The sequence below is a fragment of the Salvelinus fontinalis genome, chromosome 28 (genome assembly GCF_029448725.1).
Source record: "Salvelinus fontinalis isolate EN_2023a chromosome 28, ASM2944872v1, whole genome shotgun sequence".
In the NCBI taxonomy this organism is placed as follows: Eukaryota; Metazoa; Chordata; class Actinopteri; order Salmoniformes; family Salmonidae; genus Salvelinus; species Salvelinus fontinalis.
In genome coordinates this window covers 25,137,923-25,160,986 of record NC_074692.1, presented here as the reverse complement: position 1 = coordinate 25,160,986, position 23,064 = coordinate 25,137,923, and the positions used below count along the sequence as shown (strand labels likewise).

General features: G+C 45.4%; 1 protein-coding gene across 4 annotated transcripts in view; it reads left to right on the top strand.

Annotated features, from left to right (window-relative positions):
* The window catches only part of LOC129826497 (calsenilin-like), a 68,471-nt gene extending 45,846 nt beyond the window's left edge, over positions 1-22,625 (top strand). Inside the window, exons 4-9 of one of the 4 annotated variants that reach the window (XM_055887289.1) lie at positions 2,236-2,305; positions 2,532-2,710; positions 2,808-2,912; positions 3,076-3,138; positions 17,706-17,801; positions 17,934-19,860. In XM_055887289.1, coding sequence (XP_055743264.1) covers positions 2,236-2,305; positions 2,532-2,710; positions 2,808-2,912; positions 3,076-3,138; positions 17,706-17,801; positions 17,934-18,116 — 696 coding nt within the window. In that variant the 3' untranslated portion in view covers positions 18,117-19,860. The other 3 variants (XM_055887291.1, XM_055887288.1, XM_055887290.1) reach the window with 3 other exon arrangements.
* The last annotated feature ends 439 nt before the right edge of the window (positions 22,626-23,064 follow it).

The following is a 23,064-nucleotide window of genomic DNA, read 5'->3' as shown; positions in this document are numbered from 1 at the left end:
TAAAGTATCAGAAACCTCCTGTATTCGGGCCTCAATCATAGCAACCACCTCCGTTTTCATTTCAGCTATCTCAGAGCGTAGTAGTTTGATGGCCTCGAGAATGTTAATTTCAGCGCCGCCAGGCCAAGCCGCACCCCCGGGTAAAGTGTGAGTCCCTGGGCCCTCAGACTCAGGAGAGGGCGGTGATGAGAGTGAGTCTTGTAGGCCGGGTTTTCTCAAAGTCATGCTTTTGGCCTTATGTTTCGTCGACATGCTGACATTCGGAAGCAAAGTAGTCTTGGTTTTTACGGAAAGGGATCACCAAACTAATATTTGAAAATAAATACGATTCTGCTGCAAAATTCACATAAACTTTAAGAATACCACGGGAGCAAATGGAAAACACGTCAGTCGCACATGGCGTCCCTCCAATCCCCCCTTGTTGCGCCCTTTTCACCACTGTCTTTGTGTGTTTGGACCATGATAGTTTGTTGGTGATGTGGTCAACTCTCGACCCGCTCTACTACAGCCCCGTTGATGTTAATGGGGGCCTGTTCGGCCCACCTTTTCCTGTAGTCCACGATCAGCTCCTTTGTCTTGCTCACATTGAGGGAGAGGTTGTTGTTCTGGCACCACACTGTCAGTTCTTTGACCTCCTCCCTATAGGCTGTCTCATTGTTGTCGGTGATCAGGCCTGCCACTGTTGTGTCATCAGCAAACTTAATGATGGTGTTGGAGTTGTTTTTGGCCATGCAGTCTTGGGTGAACAGGGAGTACAGGAGGGGACTAAGTACACACCCCCGAGGGGCCCAAGTGTTGAGGATCAGCATGGCAGATGTGTTGTTGCCTACCCTTACCACCTGGAGGTGGCCCGTCAGGAAGTCCAGGATCCAGTTGCAGAGAGAGGTGTTTAGTCCCAGGGTCCTTAGCTTAATGATGAGCTTTGTGGGCACTATGGTGTTGAACACTGATCTGAAGTCATTGAACAGCATTCTCACATAGGTGTTCCCTTTGTCCAAGTGGGAAAGGGCAGTGTGGAGTGCGATTGAGATTGTGTCATCTGTGGATCTGTTGGGGCAGTATGCGAATTGGAGTAGGTCTATAATATCCTTTCAAAGCACTTCATGAATCCCGGAACATATTCCAGTCTATGCTAGCAAAACAGTCCTATAGCGTAGCATCCACGTTATCTGACCACTTCTGTATTGAGCGAGTCACTGGTACTTCCTGCTTTAGTTTTTGCTTGTAAGCAGGAATCCTCTGGTTGCACATGTGACATGCTGGTAAACATTTGGTAAAACTGATTTAAGTTTGCCTGCATTAATGTCCCCGGCCACTAGGAGCACTGCTTCTGGATGAGCATTTTCTTGTTTGCTTATGGCCTTATAGAGTTGGTTGAGTGCGGTCTTAGTGCCAGCATTGGTCTGTGGTGGTAAATAGACGGCTACAAATTAATATAGATGGGAACTCTCTTGGTAGATAGTGTGGTCTACAGCTTATCATAAGGTACTCTACCTCAGGCGAGCAATACCTTGAGACTTACCAGACGTAGCATCTCTGTTTTGCCGGTGCATGGAAATTTCTGCCAGCTCTATATTATCCGTGTCGTTGTTCAGCCACGACTCGGTGAAACATAAGATGTTACAGTTCTGAATTTACTGTTGGTAGGATAATCGTAATGGTAGGTCATAAATTTTATTTTCCAATGATTGTATGTTAGCAAGTAGAACGAAAGGCAGTGTAGTGTGAGTTTACTCGCTCGCCTACGGATTCTCAGAAGGCAGCCCAACCTGCATCCTCTTTTCCTCCATCTTTTTTTTATGCAAATGACAGGGATTTGGGCCTGCTCCCGGGAGAGCAGTATATCCTTCTCGTCGGACTCGTTAAAGGAAAAAGCTTTTTCCAGTTTGTGGTGAGTAATCGCTGTTCTGATGTCCAGAAGTTAATTTCGGTCATAAGAGACAGTAGCAGCAACATTATGTACAAAATAAGTAAAAAAATAAGTTACAAACAACGCAAAAAAACTAACAAAATAGCACAATTGGTTAGGAACATGTAGAACGTCAGTCATCCTCTTCGGCGCCATCTTAGAGGTTGAGTTTGGATCTCTATTTTTGGGCAGTTTGGAGTTTTACATGAGAATGTTGAATAAATGTGATCGAGTAGATTTGAGTATACGTACTTTAAAAGTAATAGACACATGGCTTTTCCTTGTACACCCCTCCCTCCCTCTCTCCCCCTCTCTCTCTCTGGTAGGAGTGTCCCAGTGGTTTGGTTGATGAAGAGACGTTCAAGACCATCTATTCTCAGTTCTTTCCCCAAGGAGGTAAGAGGAGAGAGCTACTTTATCTCCATTGACTCTATGTTTCCATGTGCCTGGAATATGATAATAGTACACCCGACTCTGACAGATTTATATGAAGAATGCCAGGAAAAGCTTATGGTTGCTGATTATTTGAATGTCTTCCTACCATTAACACTCTCCCCCTTCCCCTTCCCTCTCCCTCGTCTCCTCACCCCTCTCTCATTCCCTCCCTCCTTCTATCGTACAGACGCCACCACCTATGCACATTTCCTGTTCAATGCGTTTGATATGGACAGAAACGGCTCTATTCGTTTTGAGGACTTTGTGATCGGCCTGTCTGTTCTTCTGAGAGGGACAGTCACAGAGAAACTCAACTGGGCCTTCAACCTGTACGACATCAACAAGGACGGATACATCACTAAAGAGGTACTCTGTGATTGGCTACTATAGAAACATTGCATATCTAAATGATTGGCTAGTTTTAGATAAATCACGGTAAACTGACTCTCACTCTCTTTCTCAGGAGATGCTGGCTATTATGAAGTCCATCTATGATATGATGGGCAGGTACACCTACCCCAGTGTACGGGACGAGGCACCCTCTGAACATGTGGATAAGTTCTTCCAGGTGCGTGCCGCACTGTGCGCACAAACACACAAACACGCAAACACTGTTCATACACACACCAAAAAAAAGCTTTTGATACCCACTAAATTTCCTCTCTTCCTCTCTCCTTACTTCCTTCCTTTCTGTCTCTCCCTTACCCTCCCTCCCTTTCTCCTTTCTTTAGAAAATGGACAGAAACCGAGATGGAGTGGTGACCATTGACGAGTTCATTGAGACCTGTCAGAAGGTACCACAGTTACAAAACATTACAGCACATCTGTACGTTAGCTCAATTTTGAAATAAATAATAAAATACATAGATGTTGTTAACACTTTACTTGTAGTGGCTATAACTAAGGCATTCATAACACATTTATGAAACCAGTCACCTTTAGGAGTGTTGCAGCATCCTCAGTTACAAACCTTTTCACATTTAACACATTTATTCAACATTCAAACAACATCAAAAGTTTTCAAAATAAATACTTTTTTATCATTGGATTATCACGTGGTAGGCCATCCTTGTAAATAATACTTTGTTCTTAACTGACTTGACTAGTTAAATAAAGATTACATAAAATAAAATAATAATTATACAATTATTTAACAGTGGAAATGTGTATTTATACTGCCACAGTACCCAACCCTCTGTCACACTAGTCACGTAACAGACTGGGAGCAGGATTAGGGGTTAGTGACTGTGTGCATTGAGTGTGCATTGAGTGTTTTGTATCCTCTCTCGTGATCTTTCAAAACGACAGGATGCCACCTTGGAATTATCAATATTATCTTATTGAATAATGCATTTTCTGTTAGTGGGGTGAATAAGCATAATAATAGTTGAGTTTGTGAAAATTATTTTATATTTGAGATTTTTCAAAGTAGCCACTGTTTGCCTTGATGACCGCTTTGCACACTCTTGGCATTCTCTCAACCAGCTTCATGAGGTAGTCACCTGGAATGCATTAAACAGGTGTGCCTTGTAAAAGTTAATTTGTGGGATTTATTTTCTTCATAATTCGTTTGAGTCAATCAGTTGTGTTGTGACAAGGTAGGGGTGGTATACAGAAGATAACCCTATTTGGTAAAAGACCAAGGCCATATTATGGCAAGAACAGCTCAAATAAGCAAAGAGAAACAACAGTCCATCATTAAGGGGGTATGCCTTCAACTGAAATGTGTCTTCCACATTTAACCCAACCCCTCTGAATCAGAGAGATGCCATAATCGACATTTACGTCTTCGGCACCCGGGTAACAGCCTTGCTCAGGGCAGAACGACCAATAATTTTTTACCTTGTCAGTTTGGGGATTCAATCCAGCAACCTTTCCGTTACTGGCCCAATGCTCTAACCACTAGGCTACCTGCCACACCCTGTTGGTGGGTTCTACAATCCTGCTGAGTTTCATTAAATTTGACAAAGCAGAAATGGCCATTATAGCCCTAGGTGGAGTGGCCATTTTGGAACGCAATGACTATTCACAAGCTGTCTTTAGACTACTACAGAGGCCATGTTCGAAATCTGTCGTGCCTACTGCTTACTTAAACTACACACTGTGCACTAATCATGCTACATATGATTTACAACATACTGTTTAGTAAAAATATGCTCGGACCGGTGCTAGAACCCCTATTTAAAGCTGGATCAGCATGTTGGGGTCCTAGCACAAAGCCACAATTTTCTGTTAGTCTTTAAAGACATTAATGTTCTGAGCGATATGAGGAAACAAAGGTCTATAACAAGGGAGAGGAAGATTCCCACAACAGTATCTGTTGAAGTTGGTAAGCCAGTGTAGTGGGCAATCATTTTTGATATGTGTATATTCTAAATATATCACGTGACTCAAAATAAGACTAAGCAATTATCCTATTAAAATGTTTATCTGACATAAAGAGAGTACGGTTGAGTAACAGTAATAGGCAATTAAGAAATGTCTGAGAATGGATTCTAAATATAAGTGTATTTAATTACTTTGTAAAACTAATGGAATGACATACAAGGCATAAAGCTTAAGTTACAAGGCATTAACAAGCATTACAAGGCATTATTTTAAGCATGGTCAGGGAGAAAGAAATCATAGCCTGAAAGGCCATGCCCCAAAAGTCCATGGGGTGGAGAGAGGAAGGCCCAAGAAATTGTCAAAGACTCCAGTCACCCAAGTCATAGACTGTTCTCTCTGCTACCGCACGGCAAGCGGTGCCAGAGCGCCAAGTCTAGGTCCAAAAGGTTCCTTAATAGCTTCTATCCCCAAGCCATAAGACTGCTGAACAATTAATCAAATGGCCACCGTACTATTTACACTGCTGCTACTCGCTGTTTATTATCTATGCATAGTAATTTTACCCCTATCTACATGTACAAATTACCTCAACTAACCTGTACAACCACACATTGACTCGGTACCGGTACCCCCTGTATATAGCCTCATTATTGTTATTTTATTGTGTTACTTTTTATTTATCAAATATATTCATAACTCTTTTTCTTGAACTGCATTGTTGGTTAAGGGCTTGTAAAGTAAGCATTTCATGGTAAGGTATACCTGTTGTATTCAGTGCATGTGACAAATAAGATTTGATTTGAAAGAAGGAAATAAATAGTATCTCACCACAGCAGGTCAGGAACAAATAAGAGAAAGCGCTTTGAATCTTAAACCCTTTTATAAGCATCTGAGTTTGGATTCAAAACCTGAGTTAAGTTAACCTGCAATCAGATATCAGACCTACATGACGTAACTTCTAATTCTCAGAGATGTGACAATGGGGTTTGGCAAGACCAACACAGAGAATGTTGAATTCTTAAGACAACACATAGCAAATTCTTGCATACTGTTGATAAGAAGAGTTACTTCTGGGGTTGGAATGCCCTCCACTAGCAGGGTTGGAGCTTGTGATTATGATGCTTAGAGCCACTCTCTTCAGGAATGGTGGAAGCAGGGTCATGGCATGTTGAAATTGGCAAGCCAGCGGGGTTTGTGGAGCTTGTGTTTAAAGCTACACTCCTTAACTGGATCACCATCAAAAAAATGTACAATGGAGGAAATGCATCCCATGACATTTTCACATGCGGTTAAGACTTGATTTACATGATGTAGTTCTTAAGTAATGTGGCAGAATGAGGGTTCATCAGAGTGGCCAACATGATGGGAAATTCAGTACTCTGATTGGTGTGTGCCCACACCCACACACGATGCTGCTTTCCAACAGAGAAATGAAACACAAAAAATATATGCAAGGTGTTAAGGGTTAAAAATAACATGTATTGTTGAGAGATATGAGAAAATAAAGGTCTCATAAAAAGAGAGAGCAAGGCTACTAAAATATATACTAAAACAGCTGTATCTCCTGATTGGTAGAATTTATTTATATTCTGATTGCTGATTTGTAAAGTGGATAAATAGAGGTTTTGTCTAACTTGCTAGGAAAGTGGTCATAATGCCCGTTTGTGTCACGATCGTCTTGGGGATAATGAGTGGACCAAGGCGCAGCGTGTGAAAAATACATCTTTTTTATTTGAGACGAGTGAAACACGAAACGAACACTAATAACAAAACGAAACAAAACAACAGTGAAGCTACAAACCTAAGTGCAATACAAACGCTACAAACGTTCTACATAGACAATTACCCACAAAACCCAATGCCTATGGCTGCCTTAAATATGGCTCTCAATCAGAGACAATGAACCACAGCTGCCTCTAATTGAGAACCAATCTAGGCAGCCATAGACATACAAAACCCCTAGACAAGACACTGACCCATTTAACCTACAAACCCCTAGACAATCCAAAAACACATACATTCCCCATGTCACACCCTGACCTAACTAAAATAATAAAGAAAACAAAGAATACTAAGGCCAGGGCGTGACAGTTTGTAAAAGTTGAGAGAAAATCTAGTTGATGCTACAGAATAACTATCTTCAAAGTAATGACTCAGGACTTTTCTTATGAAATGAAAGCTTCTTTTAATAACAATACTTGTTCACGTTACATTTTACAAAACAATAAAATAATGTTTTGAGCAAAAGCCAGGCTAATCACTTGTCACTTCTTCATAACTGCAGCATTCTTGTTCTACTTCCACTTACTGTCGCCAAGCATTCTGGTACTTGCAGTCAATAGCGTAATCCAATACTAACCAATGGAACAGAAAGATGTACACTGAACAAAAATATAATCTCAACATGCAACAATTTCAAAGATATTACTGTGTTACAGTTCATAGAAGGAAATCGGTCAATTTAAATCAATTCATTAGGCCTAGTCACAGACACCTTAAAAAAAGGTAGGCGCGTGGATCAGAAAACCTGTCAGTATCTGGTGTGACCACCATTTGCCTTATGCAGCGCAGCACATCTCCTTCACATAGAGTTGCTCAGGCTGTTGATTGTGGCCTGTGGAATGTTGTCCCACTCCTCTACAATGGCTGTGCAAAGTTGCTGGATATTGGCGGGAACTGGAACACATTGTTGTACACGTTGATCCAGAGCATCCCAAATATACTTAATTGGTGACATGTCTGATGAGTATGCAGGCCATGGAAGAACTGGGACATGTTCAGCTTCCAGGAATTGTGTATAGATCCTTGCGACATGGGGTCGTGCATTATCATGCTGAAACATGAGGTGACAGTGGCAGATTAATGGCACGACAATGGGCCTCAGGATCTCATCACGATATCTCTGTGCATTCAAATTGCCAATCGATAAAATGCATGCCCATACCATAACCCCACCGCCACCATGGGGCACTTTGTTCACAATGTTGACATCAGCAAACCGCTCGCCCACACGATGCCATCCAAGATGGCGTAGCAGTGCAGACGTGGTTTGTTGTCCTGTCGTTTACTTTTTGTATTTTTTGTATTTTTTTGTATATATTGGAGAAATGCTCACTAACAGGGATGTAAACAAATTTGCCCACAAAATTTGAGAGAAATACACTTATCGTGTGTATGGAAAATTTCTGGGATCTTTTATTTCAGCTCATGAAACATGGGACCAACACTTGTACATACAGTGCCTTGCAAAATTATTCATCCCCCTTGGTGTTTTTCCTATTTTGTAGCATTACAACCTGTAATTTAAATGGATTTTTATTTGGATTTCATGTAATGGAAATACACCAAATATTCCAAATTGGTGAAGTGAAATGAAAAAAAATACTTGTTTCAAAGTATTAAAAAAAAAATTGGGGGAAAAGTGGTGCGTGCATATGTATTCACCCCTTTGCTATGAAGCCCCTAAATAAGATCTGGTGCAACCAATTACCTTCAGAAGTCACATAATTAGAATAAAGACCACCTGTGTGCAATCTAAGTGTCACATGATCTCAGTATACCTGTTCTGAAAGTCCCCAGATTCTGCAACACCACTAAGCAAGGGGCACCACCAAGCAAGCGGCACCATGAAGACCAAGGAGCTCTCCAAACAGGTCAAGGACAAAGTTGTGGAGAAGTACAGATCAGGGTTGAGTTATAAAAAAATATCAGAAACTTTGAACTTCCCACGGAGCATCATTAAATCCATTATTAAAAAATGGAAAGAGTATGGCACCACAACAAACCTGCCAAGAGAGGGCCGCCCACCAAAACAAGGAGGGCATTAGTCAGAGAGGCAACAAAGAGACCAAAGATAACCCTGAAGGAGCTGCAAAGCTCCACAGCGGAGATTGGAGTATCTGTACATAGGACCACTTTAAGCCATACACTCCACAGAGCTGGGCTTTACGGAAGAGTGGCCAGAAAAAAAGCCATTGCTTGAAGAAATAAATAAGCAAACACATTTGGTGTTCGCCAAAAGGCATGTGGTAGACTCCACAAACATATGGAAGAAGGTACTCTGGCCCAAATTGGGCTTTTTGTCAATCAAGGAAAACGCTATATCTGGCGCAAACCCAACACCTCTCATCACCCCGAGAATACTATCCCCACAGTGAAGCATGCATTGGATGTTTTTCATCGGCAGGGACTGGGAAACTGATCAGAATTGAAGGAATGATGGATGGTACTAAATACAGGGAAATTCTTGAGGGAAACCTGTTTCAGTCTTCCAGAGATTTGATACTGGGACGAAGGTTCACCTTCCAGCAGGACAATGACCCTAAGCATACTGCTAAAGCAATAATCGAGTGCTTTAAGGGGAAACATTTAAATGTCTTGGTATGGCCTAGTCAAAGCCCAGACCTCAATCCAATTGTAACGGCAGTCTAAGTCGTCCTCCTCCTCAGACGAGGAGAGGCGAGAAGGATCAGAGGACCAATGTGCAGCGTGGTAAGTTTCCATAATTTAATGACATGAAAACTAGACAAAAATACAAAACAACAAAAGTACTAACCGTCACAGTCCCGTGTGGCACAAACACTGACACAGGAGACAACCACCCACAAAATCCCAACACAAAACAAGCCACCTATATATGATTCTCAATCAGGGACAACGATTGACAGCTGCCTCTGATTGAGAACCATATTAGGCTGAACACAGAAACAGACAAACTAGACATACAACATAGAATTCCCACCCAGCTCACGTCCTGACCAACACTGAAACAAGCAAAACACATAAGAACTATGGTCAGGACGTGACAGTACCCCCCTCCTGAGGTGCGGACTCCGAACACACCCCTAAAACTCAAGGGGAGGGTCTGGGTGGGCATCAGTCCGCGGTGGCGGCTCCGGCGCAGGACGAGGACACCACTCCACCATTGTCTTTGTCCCCCTCCTTAGCGTCCTTTGAGTGGCGACCCTCGCCCCCGACCCTGGTCTAGGAACCTTCACGAAGGTCCCCCCTAGATAGAGGAGACAGCTCATGACAGAGAGGTAGCTCAGGACAGAGAGGTAGCTCAAGACAAAGAGGTAGCTCAGGACAAAGAGGTAGCTCCGGACAGAGAGGCAGCTCCGGACTGAAAGGCAGCTCCGGACTGAGGGGCAGCTCCGGGCTGAAAGGCAGCTCATGACTGGAGGGCAGCTCATGACTGGAGGGCAGCTCATGACTGGAGGGCAGCTCATGACTGGAAGGCAGCTCATGACTGGCAGGCGGCTCTGGCAGCTCCTGACTGGCTGGTGGCTCTGGCGGCTCCTGACTGGCTGGCGGCTCCTGACTGGCTGGCGGCTCTGGCGGCTCCTGACTGGCTGGCGGCTCTTGCGGCTCCTGACTGGCTGGCGGCTCTGGCGGCTCCTGACTGGCTGGCGGCTCTGGCGGCTCCTGACTGGCTGGCGGCTCTGGCGGCTCGGGACAGACGGGCGGCTCTAGCGGCTCGGGACAGACGGGCGGCTCTGACGGCTCGGGACAGACGGGCGGCTCTGACGGCTCGGGGCAGACGGATGGCTCAGACGGCGCTGGGCAGACGGATGGCTCAGACGGCGCTGGGCAGGCAGGCAGCTCAGACGGCGCTGGGCAGGCAGGCAGCTCAGTCGGCGCTGGGCAGACGAGCAGTGCAGGCGGCGTTGGGCAGACGGCCGACTCTGACCTGCTGAGGCGCACAGTAGGCCTGGTGCGTGGTGCCGGAACTGGTGGTACCGGACTGGAGACACGCACCTCAAAGCTAGTGCGGGGAGCAGGAACAGGGCACACTGGACTCTCGAGGCGCACTATAGGCCTGGTGCGTGGTACCGGCACTGGTGGTACCGGGCTGAGGGCATGCACCTCAAGGCTAGTGCGGGGAGCAGGAACAGGGCGTACAGGGCTCTGGAGACGCACATGAGGCTTATTGCGTGGTGCCGGAACTGGAGGCACTGGGCTGGAGACACGCACCACAGGGAGAGTGCGTGGAGGAGGAACAGGGCTCTGGAGACGCACTGGAAGCCTGGTGCGTGGTGTAGGCACTGGTGGTACTGGGCTGGGGCAGGGAGGTGGCGCCGGATATACCGGACCGTGCAGGCGTACTGGCTCCCTTGAGCACCGAGCCTGCCCAACCTTACCTGGTTGAATGCTCCCCGTAGCCCGACTAGTGCGGGGAGGTGGAATAACCCGCACTGGGCTGTGTTGGCGAACCGGGGACACCATGCGTAAGGCTGGTGCCATGTACACCGGCCCGAGGAGATGCACTGGAGACCAGACGCGTTGAGCCGGCTTCATGGCACCTGGCTCAATGCTCAATCTAGCCCGGCCAGTGCCGAGGCGGGGCTCAGCACACGTACAGGAGACACCGTGCGCTCTTCCGCATAACACGGTGTCTGTCCGTACTCCCGCTCTCCACGGTAAGCATGGGAAGTTGGCGCAGGTCTCCTACCTGCCTTCGCCACACTACCCTTTAGCCCCCCCCCCCCCAAGAAACTCAGGCTTCCAGCCACGCTTCCGTGCTGCCTCCTCATACCACCGCTCCTCGGCTTTAGCTGCCTCCATCTCTTCACGAGAGTGGCGATTTTCTCCAATGTGCGCCCAGTGTCCTTTTCCCACCAGAATTTCCTCCCATGTCCAGGAGTCCTGTGGAGTGGGCCACTGCTGCTGCTGCTGCCCGTAGCCACGCTGCTTGGTCCGAGTTTGGTGGGTGGTTCTGTAACGGCAGTCTAAGTCGTCCTCCTCCTCAGACGAGGAGCGGCGAGAAGGATCGGAGGACCAATGTGCAGCGTGGTAAGTTTCCATAATTTAATGACATGAAAACTAGACAAGAATACAAAACAACAAAAGTACTAACCGTCACAGCCCGTGTGGCACAAACACTGACACAGGAGACAACCACCCACAAAATCCCAACACAAAACAAGCCACCTATATATGATTCTCAATCAGGGACAACGATTGACAGCTGCCTCTGATTGAGAACCATATTAGGCTGAACACAGAAACAGACAAACTAGACACACAACATAGAATGCCCACCCAGCTCACGTCCTGACCAACACTAAAACAAGCAAAACACATAAGAACTATGGTCAGGACGTGACATCAATTGAGAATCTGTGGTATGACTTAAAGATTGCTGTACACCAGCGGAACCCATCCAACTTGAAGAAGCTGGAGCAGTTTTGCCTTGAAGAATGGGCAAAAATCCCAGTGGCTAGATGTGCCAAGCTTATAGAGACATACCCCAAGAGACTTGCAGCTGTAATTGCTGCAAAAAAAATGTCTCTACAAAGTATTGACTTTGGGGGGGTGAATAGTTATGCACTCAAGTTTTCCATTTTTTTTGTCTTGTTTGTTGTTTGTTTCACAATAAAAAAAATATGCTGCATCTTCAAAGTGGTAGGCATGTTGTGTAAATCAAATGATACAAACCCCCCAAAAATCTAATTTAATTCCAGGTTGAAAGGCAACAAAATAGGGAAAATGCCATGGGATTGAATACTTTCGCAAGCCACTATAGTTCTCATTCTCCATCACTTCAAATGTAATACAATTACTCTTGTACATATGTAAATAACTGTAAATAATGTCTTTAGATACATCTTAATGAATTAACTGTAAACATGAACTCTGTAACCCATGAAAGTTACAACAGATCTGGTTACTAAAGCAGCTGTATCATTTGATTTCTAGAAGATATTTCTGTTCTGATTTCAGATTTGAATTGCAGAGAAGCAGACTAAGATTTTGCATGCTCTAAGTTTTTGTCTAACTTGTTGAAAAATTGTCAAAGTAGCAGATTTTTGTCAAAGGTTGTTTACTGTGAATAGAATGTTGGAAGTCTGTGAGTTTTTAACAATGGGACCTTTAGAATGTTGAAGAAATCGCATTAAAGTGGATGAGATTTTTGGGGGGGAGGACAAAAAGCTTAATAGTTTGTAAGTATTAATGTTATCAAAAAGTTGACTAGTCTACATGTTTTAAAGTTCAATGGCGTTTCTAGCTTAAACGGTGTATGAAAAATAGTATTTCAAAGAATAATAATTGTACAATATTTTACAATATTTAAAATATATTTAGAATATTTAATGTGGGACTTTTGCTGTCTAAAGTCTTATTAATACAATATTCTACAAACTCCCAGATAAATTTGTTTTACTTTCTAAATTGACTTAAATTTAAATGGAATTGACCCCAACCCTGTTATTTTCTAAATGTGAGATTGTTTTGATAGGATGTCACAAGGGTCAGACTGGGACCCTGGAGAACCATGTTAACAAGAGGAAGCAGTAGGGGTGGCACGAGTTTTTCTTGTCATCTCTGTGGAAGGACCACCAGAGGGCAGGCTGGTCCCACGGATAGTAGCCCAGCCTGGCATGGGAGTCAAGGTGATCAGATGCAATTAAGCACAGCTGATAGTACTAATGACCTATTCTCTTTCCCCTACAAGAGAAAGGAGGGAACCAGCAGTGAGCGGAGCTGGAGAAAGAAAAGAGTGTTTGCTTCTCCAAAGGAGAGGACATACCTTTCGGAAGGAAGAAGAAGAGGACAAATTACCTCTTGGGAATGGCCACCACGGATCCGGACCACACCCCGAAGAGGGTTCACCATGAACGGATCGTTAAGGTGGTGACACACCCGTGATTTATGTTATAATTTAAAGATACTCATCTTGTGTTCCTTGTTCTTGTAAAGAAAAATATGTGTTTTCCTTGGTTGATCATCCTCATTGTGTTGGAGTTTTTGAGAAGAAAAAAATACCTCAATAGAGAACTTTGTTCAATTAAGAAAACCTGCTCCTGACTTTTATTCCACCTTTCCGCTTTAGAGCAACCTCAAAGTACTTGGTCCATTGGTGGAGAATGCGGGAATTATGTGGACGAGTGACACAAGGATAAGTGAGGAAAACGAAAATCTACCTGTAGACACAGAGGAACCATTCAAGAAGGATGGATAACACTCTACTACAACAGTTGATCACAGCACTGGAGACAACCATAGAACTCATGCAACAACAGCTGAGCCGGCGAGAAGAACCGAGAGTGAAGCCGCTATTTTACCTCGTCTCTCAAAGGAAGATGATATTGAGGCTTTCATCATGACGTTCGAATGGACGGCCACCTTGGAAGAGTGGCCCCCACAGAATGGGTGAGTGCTTTAGCTCCTCTTTTGACCGGGATAGCCTAGGAAGCCTACTATGACCTGGACCCCCACGAAGCCCCCACGTAAAGTTCCATCAATGGACCTATATGGCCGACCAACCCGTCCGTGCCCAGATATTCGCACTCCTACGCCTAACGAAACAATGGCTGGAGCCCGGAAAGGGAGTAGGACATGTCATAGAAACGCTCATAGTGGACTAGATTTTGAGGGAATTGCCCAGGGACTTAGAAAGGGTCGTGGGGCAAGCAAACCCATAGCCGAGGCTGTGGAAACGTACCGATCAACATGGGAGTTGTGAAAAGGAGGACCGGAAGGACTCTGCCAAGCCTGTTTAACCCCGGCACGTCCTCCACCAAAACAACCAAATCCGCTCAGGGCCTGGGATTAGTCATCACCCACACAACAGGGTCGGTGCTATAAATGCCAGTCTCCGGACCATTACGCCCCACAATGTCCCAGAAAGGACAAGTCCATGGCCACCAAGTCATTGCTGCCCGTCCCCATGCATCCCGGTCCGAGAGGGCAGGATCACCTCTGTTGGTTAGCAGAAATATCCCCAGCCCCAGAGATTCCGGTTTGAATAGAAGGACGAGACGTGGTAGCCATTCTCGACTCTGGAAGTATGGTTACGTTCGTGGAGGAGCAGATGGTGACCACAGCAACACTGCTACCAGACAAAGTAGCTGTGTCCTGTATCCATGGAGACACTCACTATTACCCCACTGTGAGTCTGTCCATTCTCACCCCGAAAGGAAGGTCAGGGTGGGGAAAGTACCCCAGCTGAAGGTGCCATTATTGATCGGGAGAGACTGTCCCCTATATAAGGAGCTTCGGCAGATGACGTTATGCACCGGACAAAGGGGATCAGGTCTCTCTATGACACGCCAAGAGCAGGGCCACCACAGGGGGGCAGGGAAGCAGAGAAAGAAAAAAAACAAGTCCAAGCCTGAGGTAGTAGCCCTACAAGGAAACGTAGCCCCGCCTCGTCCTCTGGAGCAGAGGAAGAATACAGACCCAACGCCTCCGACAGCTATTCCAGGAAACCTCCGATGAAGACACCTGCGAAGGGTTATATACAACGGAGGAAGGAAGGAGCAACCAGAGGCTAAGGGCTATATTTGAAGCCCCATCAGAGGAGGGAACATGGAAGAGATCCTCCTCGGGCACCCCCGACGGGGATGGGGAACAACCACCCCACCCCTCTACCGAGGTCTACCTACCCCAAGAATTTTAGGGACAGTTTAGCACCTCACAGCATAGAGACCCAGATCTACGGGATGTCATGAGGAAATGTTGACGGATCAGGTGAGCCCTCTCTTCCCTACTATGCAATCAGGCAGGGTCTCTTGTATTGGGTTGTGCAACGAAGGGGGGGAAAACAGGAATTACTAATGGTGCCTAGACCATACAGGGATACTGTCCTACAGCTAGCCCATTCCCACGTCCTAGGAGGACACCTGGCACAGGACAAAACGATCAACAGAATCATGCAGAGGTTCTATTGGCCCCGTGTCACCCTAGATGTGGCCAGGTATTGTAGGACGTGTGATCAATGTCAGCGTACGGCCATACAGCCACACCTGCGCAGTCCTTTGATTCCTCTCCCCATTATAGAGACCCCCTTCGAACGCATAGCTATGGACCTCGTGGGACCCCTCCCGAAATCTGCCAGAGGATACGAGTACATCCTGGTTGTCGTAGATTACGCTACTAAGTTCCCAGAGGCCATACCCCTTCGCAACATGTCGTCAAAGGGAATCGCCAAGGAATTGTTCATGATATTCTCCCGGGTGGGCCTTCCCAAGACGATCCAAACCGACCAGGGAACCCCGTTCATGTCCCGATTGATGAAGGACTTGTGTCGGTTATACCAGGTTCAACAGATATGCACAAGCATATTCCACCCGCAGACAGACAGTTTGTGCGAACGCCTGAACAAAACAATTAAAAGCATGTTGAGAAGAGTGGTGTCCAGAGATGGGAATAACTGGGACATGCTTCTGCCCCACTTAATGTTTGCCCTGCGAGAAGTACCCCAGGCGTCCACTGGGTTCTCCCCCATTCGAATTGCTCTACGGCCGGCCATGTCGAGGGATCATCAACTTAGCCAAGGAGACCTGGGATGCACAACCATGCCCATTCCGGTCGACGATAGAACATGTTACCATGATGAGGTAGTCTGTTAGCCTGCCTGTCGGCAGTCTGGCCCATAGTAAAGGAACATATGGAGAAGGCGCAACAGACTCAAGGCCGAGCCTACGATAAGTCAGCAACACCCAGGGAGTTCACCATGGGAGAGAAAGTGCTGGTACTCATGCCCACGGCCGAACACCGCTTGCTGGCGCAGTGGAGGGGGCCCTACGAGGTAACAGAAAGGGTCTCATCGGTCAATTACCTCATCAAGCAACCTGACAGGAGGAAGGTCAAACTCTATCATATCAACCTGCTGAAGTACCATGGAAGAGAGGAGGGTGTGGCTTTGATGGCCGTGGAGGACAAGGAAAAAGAGGAGGCCCTGCTACAGGTGCGCCGTGGCCGAACTCTCCTGCCGGAGCAGTCTAGACAGCTAGACAAGCTGATTATGCAATTTGGCAGGGTATTCTCTCCCTTCCCAGGACAAACAGATGTCCTGGTTCACCATATCCACACGGAACCCGGCAAGAAGGTGCATATCCGGCCTTACAGGATTCCTGAGGCCCGCCGAGTCATCGCTAAGAACGAGGTAAGGGAGATGCTGAGGATGAGGGTGATCGAGCCATCTACAAGTGAGTGGTCCAGTCCCATAGTCCTGGTCCCCAAACCTGACGGTAGTATGAGGCTCTGCAACGACTTTAGAGGTGTAAACGCCATCTCTACTTTTGACGCGTATCCCATGCCCCGTGTGGATGAACTCTTGGAGCGTTTAGGAAAGGCCAAGTTCATCACCACCCTGGATTTGACGAAAGGATATTGGCAAGTGCCGGTGGCTCCAGAGGACCGCCCAAAGACTGCCTTCACCACACCGGGAGGGGCTTTTTCAGTATGTGAGAATGCCCTTCGGACTGCATGGTGCTGCGGCAACTTTCCAACGCCTCATGGATGCCATTCTACAACCCCATCAAGAGTACGCAGCGGCGTACGTAGACGATGTGGTCATTCACAGCGAGGACTGGGATAGCCACCTCCTGCGTCTGCGGGCATTGCTCGTGAGCCTGGAGGCTAGAGGGCTGATGGCAAATCCAAACAAATGCTGCCTGGGTCTGTCCGAAGCTGAATACCTGGGATACACCGTGGGGAACGGAAAAATACGCCCACAGGCAGTAAAGACCAGGGCAATTCGGAACTGGCCTCGGGCCCCAGACGAAGCGGGACGTCCGAGCCTTCTTGGGGATAACGGGATATTATCTCATCTCTGGATATGCAACCATTGCCACCCCCCTCACAAACCTAATCAAGAAAAACCTGCCAAACCGTGTAGCGTGGAAAGACAAGACGGAAGACACCTTCCAGTTGCTAAAAGATAGCCTGTGCTCTGATCACGTCCTGCAGGCTCCTGATTTCTCCCAAGAGTTCATTGTGCTGGTAGACGCCTCAGATACGGGGCTCGGGCCGTCCTAGCTCAGGGTGAAGGCGAAGCAGAGAGGCCTATTCTCTTCATAAGTAGGAAGCTCAGTGATTGGGAACAGAGATATGCTACCGTAGAGAAAGAGGCCCTAGCCATTAAGTGGGCCCTCGCTTATCTCCGGTACTACCTACTCGAGCGTAGGTTTGCCCTCGTTACCGACCATGCTCTCCTCACGTGGATGGCCAGTAAGAGAAACAATAACAACAGAATAGTCAGATTGTTTCTTGCTTTACAACCATTCTCTTTCCATGTTATCCACAGGGCCGGATCGAGGAATGGGAATGCGGACGCGCTGTCCCAACGCGACCAAGACGGCGCGTCTGGCGCCCGGCCCTCCGGTCCGGTCCTAAGGCGGAGGTATGTGGAAGGACCACCAGAGGGCAGGCTGGTCCCACGGATAGTAGCCCAGCCTGGCATGTGAGTCAAGGTGATCAGAGGCAATTAAGCACAGCTGACGGTACTAATGACATATTCTCTTTCCCCTACAAGAGAGAGGAGGGAACCGGCAGTGAGGGGAGCTGGAGAAAGAAAAGAGTGTTTGCTTCTCCAAAGGAGAGGACATGCCTTTCGGAAGGAAGAAGAAGTGGACAAACTACATCTTGGGAATGGCCACCACGGATACGGACTACCACCCGAAGAGGGTTCTCCACGAACGGACCGTTAAGGCGGTGACACACCTGTTATTTATGTTATAGTGTAAAGATACTCACCTTGTGTTCCTTGGTCTTGTAAAGAAGATTTGTGTTTTCCTTGGTTGATCATCCTTGATTGTGTTGGAGTGTTTGGGAAGAAAAAAATACCTCAATAGAGAACTTTGTTCAATTAAGAAAACCTGCTCCTGACTCTTTTATTCCAACTTTCTGCTTTAGGCAACCTCAAAGTACTTGGTCCGCTCACATCTCTCTCTGGGAACCCAGAGGGGAATCAAATCAGGTCTTATTTATATAGCACATCTCTTGCAGAGGATGCATTTCAAAGTGGAACATTTGGCGACGCACAATAGCTGCAGCACACACTAAGTGAATTGCACCTATGTTGTTATCTAGCTCACACGTTTCAGCTAGTACAGTACCAATGTCTTCATCATAATCAGTAGAGGTAAGAAAATATATGGCTAAACACTGGTCGCCTTTTGCTGTGAATAAATTAACGCTCCCTTTATTTTCAATGCATTCTTCTGATAGGTGGGTAAATGCTTGCAAAAAATAAAACAGGTGTGTAAATGGTGTTTGTGGGTTTACCCTCCACTACACCACTGATCAGAACATCCCCTCCCTTATTTTTTATCAATCTGAATCTTGATTCAGGAGTTAACAACACACAGCTGACAGGAACAACTCCTGGGTCACACAATTTAACCCAGGGGTCATACTGTAAGCAATGACTTGACCCAGGAGTTTGACTGTCAGTCGTGTGCTGTTTACTCCTATTGGTAATGCCAAGCTACTCTTTCCTGGATGTGTTCATTTTATTAAACCTCTAATTTGTAAGATGAGTGCCATGACCCCCAGGGGCAATATGTGTGATGTCACGATATCTAAATATTTTCAGGACACGTAAATCTCTCTCTGCAATATGTGGTGCTTTTATCACAAAATTAACAATCATTCTGGAAATTTCAGCTTAGCCGCCCTATTATATGTGACGATATCCAAGGGATGCACCCAGGGGGGCTGTAGGTAGCCCAGCAGCTAAGGAGTTGGATCTGTAGCCGAAAGGTCACCAGTTGGAGAATTGTTTTATTTTTTATTATCACATACACCAGGAGCTGGAATAAGGGGGGAACTGATCTGGTAACTGTTCAGTTCCTGACAAGTCCCTTCCAATGGGCCCTTGAGCAACATGCTCTCCATCCCGGAGTGCTGCACTACGTGTGTGTGTGCTAGCTGGGAGAGTTGAGTAGTAAGCGCAGAAGACACATTTCTGTTGTTCTCTGTAACATGGACAATAAAGTTGTATTATATGGCTCCTGGTCTGGAGCTAATGTCAAGTTAGGCCTACAGTGTGTTCTCTATCAAGATAAGCCCAAAACATGTGCTCTTAGGTTAACACTTAGGGGGTTGGGTACTGTGGCTGTGAACATACCCATTTATGTTGTACAATGGATAAATAAGAAATATTTCAGTGTTACAGGTCATTTTTAGTTATGTAATGAAAAGGAACTTTTATTTTGAAAATTCCTTATGAATGATATTGAATAATGTGTTATGAAGGTTATGAATCATACTGCAATACTCATGAAGGTGTTATGACTGGTTTCATAAAGGTGTGGTGAATGTCTTATGAATAACCCCTTCAAGTAAAGTGTTATGTAGATGTCAGTGGGAGATTTGCTGAATGTTTTAGTTCATAGACTAATAATCCAAGTGAACAAAAAAACTGCCTCATGACTTTCGCTCAATGTTCTGTCCTGTATGTTTCTGTTTCAGGATGAGAACATAATGAACTCCATGCAGCTTTTTGAGAACGTGCTCTAGACCCCAGCAGAACGTTCCACGCCATTCCCCCAACATCCGATCCTGTACTTCTGTCTATATACAATTTCTGTTCAATCCCAAGACACACACACACACACACACACACACACACACACACACACACACACACACACACACACACACACACTACATCTGGTGCAGTATGTATAGGATTAGGTAATCCACAGATATGTACATGTGTATAAACTACTTTACTGCTGCACTAGTCTCAACCTGCCACTGCTTCAGGACTAAAGAGAACACTAGAGAAAGAGAAGAGCGCCACTTGGAACTCTGCTACTTTCAGCATCCCAAAGAAAAATGTAAGAAGGACCAAACTGCTCAACACTGCTGATCCTATGAGCTTCTAGTACTCTGCCGCCTCATTGGACCCAAAAGACAAATTACAATCAAATGATGGAGAGAGATGTGTGAGAGTGGAAATGGAGGAGAAAAACTCATCACGATGTTGCTGGCCTCCAGATAAGGATGCTGTAGCTATAACACACAGTGTCTTGGCACTTACACATTCTGTACACACACACACACTATCTGTCTGCACTTACACATGTGGTACACACACACACACAATCTCCCACACTCACAAATGCTGTACAAACACACGCACCCACACACACCCTTCCCACCCAGCAGAGGCTTGCCAGGAAAGGATATCTGTGGACACACTGACACACTTCTCTGAAGAGTGTTTGAGAGAGTTGATGTAGCGTACAGAAAGCTGGACTGATCCCGAGCAGGGGCACCGGCACCAAACACCACAGAGACACTAAAAAGAAAAGAACTGAAGCATGTTTGTCAGATGTGATGTGTGATTTGCTTGCACTAAGAATTGTTCATATTGTACAATATGCACCAGAAGAGAATGTGTTGATTGTAAATGTAGATAGTCACTGTAGATCACTAAAGAAAAACCCAGTGTGTATGTAGATATGTATAGACAGTAATATATAATAATAGCGTCCTAAAGCCAGGTGTCAAGCTCTCACCTGTACTCCACTATGGGTAACAGGTGTTAAAGTTAAGGCCAGACAAAATCTGTGTGGATGTTTTCTTAACACTTACAGAACACTAATTGATATAATTGTAGCCTAACATGTTTAATATAAGTATTATTGGGTCATTTGATCCTACAGGTATCTTGTTTAATTCCAAGTCCGTTCTGGAGTGTAGAGGTACTCCTACGGTCGGTGGGTTCTACCCCTACTGGTTGCGTCTGGTCATAGTTCTAAGTGACACAGGGAGGGTCGCTGGTTCTGCTCTGTCACCAACGGACCCCCGAGTCAGAATAAGCTTTAGATGTACAGTATGTCAGTGCCACCTTATAATATGTGTAATAATAATAAGACAGATATACTAAGATCTATATGTGTTGTGAACTAAAGCCATCCTCAGAGGAATACAGAGTATACAGCTAGGGCTTGATCCCTCTTCTTAATCCCTCATCAGAGTTTTTGCTTTGTTAATGACCCAAACGGCACCCTAATCCCTTTCAAAAGTAGTGCACTATAAAGGGAATAGGGTGCCATGGCCCTGGTCAAATGTAGTGCACTATAAAGGGAGCCATTTGGGACATCTATGATGTCATCATCTGAGGTATGAGCACTGGCCACTAGTGATGACATCACTATACTTACCTATCCTAAACCCTGATAAGGTATGTGTTTGTTATTGTTGTTGTACTACATATATATACAGTAGTGAATATGGGAACAGTGTTCCTGTGGCATAAAGTATCATTACATTTTCTCATTGAAACCAGGGACAATTCTGAGACAGCAAAACTATACCATAACTATACCATAATCCTGATATGGTAATACCACCATTTATATCTGTAACATGTTGACAGCTCAGACTGCAGAAAACACAGCCCCATACCCAGCCCCAATTCACACACCCATACCCCATCCATCATACCCCCATACTTAAGCCCTAAATATAGCCCCTATGCCAAGGCCCTATACTGTACCCAGTGGACCTGTTCTAGGAAATCACATGTTGTCTCAGAAGTAGAGTGTTTTAACAGAGGTTTTCTCCATCTCTCCCATAACAACATAGCTCATGTGACCTAGCCTAGAACAGATTAGTTATGTTTGTGTGTGTGTGGCATGAATGAATGAAACAGACTAGAGACCAGACAATGGAACTAAAGCATACACAGACAGCATGGCCTGGCCTAGAGCGCTCTCTCTCTTTCTCACTCACACACACACATAAAGTCATGCAGTATAGAGAAATTGAACTATTAGGAAACTGTGGTTATTGCCCCAGTCCACATTTCAACAGTAGGAGGATTGCACAATATTACAGTGCTTCTGATGTCCACAATACAATCTGGAGACATTGTTTTTTAGCAGGCCTACATTAAAGCAGTATTGTGTTTCTCCCCCCTCTTGGTCTTGTTTTGGGTGTTTCACTTTTGGTTGACCTATTTGGCCAACCTGGACCCATGTTAAGACGTAACATAGTAAACTTAAATCCGGGACACTCCAATTACTATGATATGTTACATGTCGTATGGTATGTATTAATTTGTGGAATTCCATCATCTATTTCATGATATGATATGTTACAAATTGCAAATTGCAATCTGAAATGTATAGGCTACAAATTGCAAGACAGATCACTCTGGAGTCAATGTTAACATAATGTGCAATTTATCCTATTAAACACCAAAAATGTGTTTCAAGTCTCATCTTAGGCAGGTCTCATGCTGAAAAAGAAAGGAAATTCTTGCCTACTTCACCCACCTATATTTTCTTTTGCAAAAAAAGAGTGTGTAGTTCCAGTAGTTAGCGACACCACTACATGGTAAAAAGATATGAACTAGTCAAAACACTACCAAGATTTTATTTTATTCAACTACCACCAAGCTACAGCAAAATGTAATTAAACTAGGCCTACTAGTTGAACTACATGTAGTTAACTAATCCCAATCCCCGCTATTTGGGCAGCATGCTCATGATTGTGGCGCATGCATCCTGAAGCATGGTGCCATTGCTATTAGGGATCCTTGGGACGTCCACAGCGAATAGGTAAATTAAGTAATGTTGCTGCGATACGGCTAGAAGACCACTAGACGGCAATATAGAACGTCGCAAATATACACAGACCAAGGGAAA